The sequence below is a fragment of the Emiliania huxleyi genome, assembly GCF_000372725.1.
Source record: "Emiliania huxleyi CCMP1516 unplaced genomic scaffold EMIHUscaffold_447, whole genome shotgun sequence".
NCBI classification, from domain to species: domain Eukaryota; phylum Haptophyta; order Isochrysidales; family Noelaerhabdaceae; genus Emiliania; species Emiliania huxleyi.
The window spans coordinates 25,455-30,952 of NW_005198637.1; the positions used below are offsets into that span (position 1 = coordinate 25,455).

Here is a 5,498-nt window from a genome sequence, read left to right on the forward strand (position 1 = left end):
CCTCGCGGTAGACCCCGCCATGGACGGGCAGACGGGCGGCTGGTACGACGCGCTGCCGCTCGGCAAGCACAGCACTCACATTTGCTTGGCAGGCTCATCAACGAACACTCGTCAGCAATCGTGTATGGTTTGTTGACAGGCAAGCACTCGCTCGGCAAGCATGCGCCCTCGGCCGAGGCACGCGACGCGGCCAAGGCGGCGAAGCTGTGGGAGCTCTCCGAGGGCCTCCTCGCGTAGATCTAGAGAGTGGGGGTTTCACTGACAGCGCATGTGGCCAATCGTGCCCCCCGGATTCAATGCCCGCGCTCGCTCGGAGGGCCGCTCTAAGACAACATTCGCAGAAATCGAATCCGGCTACGACTCTAGCGAGTCCGTACGAGAGTAGTGGAGTTAGACACTTTGCAAAGCTCGCGGCTCGCGCCCGTGGCCGTGCGCTCTCTGCGGTACTGGCGTTTTTGCAAAAACACCCGCGAGACATGCGCTGATGAAGGTGACCGCCGGGGCTTTAAATTCAGTGCGGGGAGATGCCGTGAAGGCCGTGGGCGATCGTACTCGAGAACGAATGTGGGCGGCGCGCCGCGCTCGCTCAGCTCGCCGCGGGCGGCTCGTTGAGCGCGCGCAGCACCCACTGCTCTCCGGCGAGGTGCACCGCGTACCCCCTCCAGTAGTTGTGGTCGGTCTTGAGGGAGAAGGCGGACGTCTTTCCATTCAGATCGACCAGCTTGACGCGGACGTTTGCCCCGTGCGGCAGCTCGCGCACCAGCTCGACGAAGCCGGCTAGGTCGGCGACGGGCGAGCCGTTGAGCTCGACGATCCAGTTCTTGGGCACGAGCTTGTACTTTTGGGCCGGCGAGCCGTAGAGGTAGTACGAGATGTAGACGCCGCCGCCCGGCGGCGAGTAGCCGCGCTCGAGGACGGCCCGGTACGCGTGCTGCAGGATGAGGCCGCACCTAGGAAGTGTCTAGGAAGTGTCTAGGAAGTGTCTAGGTACGCGTGCTGGAGGAGGAGGCCGCACCTAGGAAGTGTCTAGGAAGTGTCTAGGAAGTGTCTAGGAAGTGTCTAGAGGAGGAGGCCGCACCAGACGGTGATGTGCGTCGTCCCGTCCGAGCGGACCTGCGCGCGGCGGAGAGGGGGGCGGTAGCGGCGGACACACTGGCGGAAGGGGGCGGGGGAGCGCGGGATGCATGCGTGCACGAGGCTGCGCGTCTTCGCGCGCCTCGCTCGTCGAGACGTCCACAGCCCTCTCCCCGCCGTCGCGCAAGACGGTGAGCTGGACGCGCGGCGAGCGGAGCACGGCCGCCTCGACGGCGGGATACGTGTTGACTGGCACTCCGTCCACGGCGAGGATCAGGTCGCCCTCGAGCAGCTGCCCGTGCGCCGGCGTCCCCGGGATGAGCCGCTGCACCGACAGCACCTGCCTCTTCTCTTGCTCGCACGCGACGAGCCGCTCCGCCCACGCGCGGCTCAGGCCAAGCCCCGAGCCGGCCACCGAGCCGCACGCCACACTCAGAGAGACGGGGCGCAGCTCCGCGTCGAGCAAGTACAGGCCGCTCAGCGGCGGCGGCGCGCCGAGCGGCCGGCCCTCGCCCGTGTCGTCGCCGCCCGGCGGGCCGCGCTTCTGCCGCGCCGCCTCCGCGACCTCGGAGCAAGCGGCGAGGATCGGTAGGAGCGGCTGGGCCGGCACGCCCTCGAACTGCTCGTAGAGCTCGTCCTCGTGGCAGCAGCAGTACGCGCCCCAAAAGGCCTTCACCTCGCCGCTCTCGTCGACGAAGACTCCTCCGACGGTGTCCTACGTGCTGAAGACACCTCAGGGTGGACGGCACTGTGCCGTGTCTTCAGAGCACCGCGTGAGTACGAGGGGTGCGAATGCAGTGAATACGGCGGGAGACGGTCGAAGACAGCGGAGTCCGTGTCCTCGCGAGCGCTGGTTGGGAGACAAGAGCACGTCTTCCGCTTCTAGGGGCGGTGTCCTCGAGCGCGAGGCCGACGTCGAACCGGATCACCTCCTCGTTGACCGCGCGGAAGCGAGGCACGGACGCGATGCCGACCTAGGAAGTGTCTAGGAAGTGTCTAGGAAGTGTCTAGGAAGTGTCTAGGAAGTGTCTAGGAAGTGTCTAGGAGGCACGGACGCGATGCCGCGCTTCCGCCCGTAGGAAGTGTCTAGACAGTGTCTGGTGACAGGAAGTGACTGTAGGAGGTGACGGGAAGTGTCTAGGAAGTGTCTAGACAGTGTCTGTGACAGGAAGTGACTAGGAGGGGACGGGGAGGCGTCGCGCGCCTCCATCACGCACGTCTCGCGGACGACGCTCTGCTGGAAGACGGGCAGCGCCGCGTCTTGGCGAGGCAGGCCGACGAACATGCACTCCTCGCCAACCTCGAGCGGCGTGGGCGAGAGGGTCGCGGATCTGACGCTGTCGCCGCAGAGCAGCGCCGGGTCGTACCTAGACACTTCCTAGACACTTCCTAGACCCTTCCTGGCACCTCATCGAGCACCGCCCTCCGGGCCGCACCTCACGAGGGCGATGTTGTGGGTCGGGTGGAGGAAGGCGGTGACGGCAGGCACCTCGACCGTCGAGGCGAACTCGATCCGGCACGCGCCTGCTCGAAGGCATGTTCCAGGAAGGGTCCAGCAAGGGTCCAGGAAGGGTGTGTGCATACTCCGGGTGCGGCACGCGCCGAGCGCGACGGGCACCGTGTTGCGGTCGACGAGCACGAGACCGACCGCCGCGTCGACGACGACGCCCATCCCGGCGTACTTGAGGCCCGCCACGCCGTCGATTTGGTACGGGATGTCGAAGAGCACGCGCACGAGGGACGGTGTGACTGCGCGCACCTCTGGCGGGCCTGCGACGGCGAAGGCGACCCGCTGCGGCACCGGAGGCGGCGGCGGCGGCGGAGGAGGCAGCGTGGAGCAGGTCCAGCGTGAGGAGAGGGCGTCGAGGTCGTACCGCTCCCCAGCGAACCACGTCCGCTCGACGTCGAGGACGGCGAGCCGCTCGGTGTGGTGCGAGTACGGGAGGCGGTACCGCACCGGCACGCGGGCGCCGTGCGGCAGGGAGAGGAAGACGGAGGTGAAGGCGTCCAAGTCTGGCGTCTTGCAGTTGTTGAGCTCGGAGATGACGGCCCGGCTCGGCACGTTTGCGTTCGAGAGCATGTAGCCCGAGAAGGCGACGTGCACGCCTCCCGGAGGCATGTTCCAGTTGCGCGCCTGCTCGACGGCAGGCTCGAGGAAGGGTCTGTGAAGGGGTCGAGGAAGTGTCGGGGCATGCTCCGGTGGCGCGCCTGCTGGTAGCTCAGGGAGTGGAAGGTGCAGCCGCCCGCCTCGAGCACGCTCGCAGGCGAGAGCGCGTGCAAGTCGAGCACAGCAAGCCGCTCCACCTGCGCACGGCGTGGCGGCGTGAGGAGGAGGGCTCTTGGCCGAGCAGCCGAAGACGCACAGCATCTTCTCGCGCCTTCTCGACGCCTCCCCGCTGCAGGGTAAGCCAGACGGCCTCGCCCGGCCTCTCGTCGAGCAGCTCCTGGCCACAAGGCAGGAAGTGTCTAGGAAGTGACCACAGGCAGGCTGCGCGTGTGACGGGACGGCCTCCCCACCGCCTCGCCTCGAGTCGAGCTTCTCCTCCAGCCGCAGGAAGTGTCTAGGCCGCGTCTAGGAAGCGTCTAGGAAGCGTCTAGGAGAGCTCCTCCAAACGCAGGAAGGACGTGCAGAACGGCGCGGAGGCGCGCGAGGAGGGCGCGCGCGACGAGCCGTTCAGTGGCGCGCCGCCGGCCGGGTCGCTGCCGCTCGCCGCGAGGAGCACGTCCCCCGGCTCCAGCACGCCTGTTCACAGCGGGGAGGTGTGAAGAGAGAGAGAGAGAAAGCAGAGGAGCACGTCCCCCGGCTCCAGCGCGCCTAGACACTTCTAGACACTTCCTGTGCATGTCCCCAGGCTCCAGCACAGTTCCCCGGCTCCAGCGCGCCCTCCGCCGGCCCGGCAGGCACTATCTGGTCGACGACGAGCATGCCCGTCTCGCCGGGCAGCGAGCCGCGCACCGCCGCCTCCGTCTCCCGCCTGCCGGGACATGTCCACGCAGTGTCACGCCACGTGGCACCGACAGAAAGCCGCAGCCTCGCCTCCGTCTCGCGCCGCAGCCCGAGCCGCTTGAGCTCGCCGAATGCGCGGTGCTGCAGCACCACGCCGAGCGTGCCGCGGGGCACGCACGCGCGGCCCGCCCCCCTGCCCGCGAGCAGGGCCTTCTGCAGCAGCGCCAGGGCACGCGCGGGCCGCTGCAGAGGCAGGTAGTACCTAGTCGCAGCGCGGCCCGGGTGCCGACCGTGGCCGCTCCTCTCCCGGCTGCTGGCGCGGCGGGCAGTACGAGGAGGCCGACTTGGTGCTGGTGCCCGCGTTGAGGGCGACGGCGCGGCCCGAGGCGTTCACCACGGGCGAGCCCGAGGAGCCGCCCGAGGTATTCGAGGCGCACGAGAAGTAAAAGGTGTTGAAGTCGTTGTACGTGTGCGAGCCGTAGTTGGGCGCGGCGCGGTCGAGGCGGGCGATCGTGCCCGAGAGGATGGAGATCTTCTCGCCCGCGTCGTTGCCGACCACCCGCACCTGTCGCGTGGCAGGCGCGGGGCTGTGGGTGCGAGCCTGTCTCTCCTCTCCTCTCTTCGCCCGCACCTCGAGCCCGACCCGAGCCTCGGACGGGGCGAGCGGGATCTCCTGAAGCTCCATGAAGCGGACGTCGGCCGGGTCGTACTTGAAGAAGCCAAAGTCGTGGACCGGGTCGGCGTACAGCGGAGTGAGCTCGATCTCCTCCTTGTTGTGCAGCACGGCGTCGGCGGTGACCGGACCGGTCGTCACGACGTGGCGGTTGGTGAGGATGATGCCGAGCGCCTTGTCCACGACGAAGCCGGTTGCGAGCGAGAAGCCTCTCTCGTTCATATCGAAGGCCATCACCGAATTGACTCGCACGACGACGACGCCTTTGGCGACTCGCTCGAGCGTCTCCTCCCAACCCTTCTCCTGCCGCAGCCGAACCGTCCAGGCGGTCAGCGCGGCGAGTGCCGCGCCGGATAGAGCGAGCTGCTGGCCGGTTGGCATCGATTTAGTAGAATGAGGGATCACCCTGAGGGCGCCGCCTCGACCGTCACGACTGGCACCGGGCCGGGTAGATGCAGCAGCAGCCCACCGCCCAGGGCGCCAGCAGGTCCCACTCTTGTTTGTTTTTTTTGAGCTTAGCCTTCGATGTTATGAAAACAAACGCAAGGCGGACATGGCATATCGCTCTCGGGCTCACGGACATCCCTCACACCCGCCGCACACCCGCCGCCCCCGCGCGCGCCCCACCCCGGCCGGGAGAAAGGGGAGTGACAGTTTGGGATTGCAAGCCCGAGTATGTTGAGTCCTGGCTCAACAACGCAGATAACAAGAGGGGGTGGTCCGGCTCACAGGTCCGGCTCACGCGCCTCGAGCTCGCCAATCTACCGCACTGAACACTTCCGCCCCCTCGCTCCCAACCCACCC

At 67.6% G+C, this 5,498-nt stretch overlaps 1 protein-coding gene across 1 annotated transcript; it reads right to left on the bottom strand.

Annotated features, from left to right (window-relative positions):
- Nucleotides 1–586: 586 nt before the first annotated feature.
- On the bottom strand, nt 587–5,075 carry EMIHUDRAFT_245118 (hypothetical protein; the record flags this gene model as incomplete). Its single annotated transcript, XM_005768817.1, has 15 exons — nt 587–950; nt 1,079–1,113; nt 1,238–1,525; nt 1,640–1,789; nt 1,989–2,048; nt 2,288–2,441; nt 2,511–2,598; nt 2,659–2,833; nt 2,978–3,208; nt 3,438–3,518; nt 3,592–3,616; nt 3,742–3,817; nt 3,937–4,283; nt 4,354–4,586; nt 4,665–5,075. The coding sequence occupies 15 exons, from the start codon at nt 5,073–5,075 to the stop codon at nt 587–589; spliced, it is 2,718 nt and encodes a 905-aa protein (XP_005768874.1).
- Between the last annotated feature and the right edge of the window lie 423 nt (nt 5,076–5,498).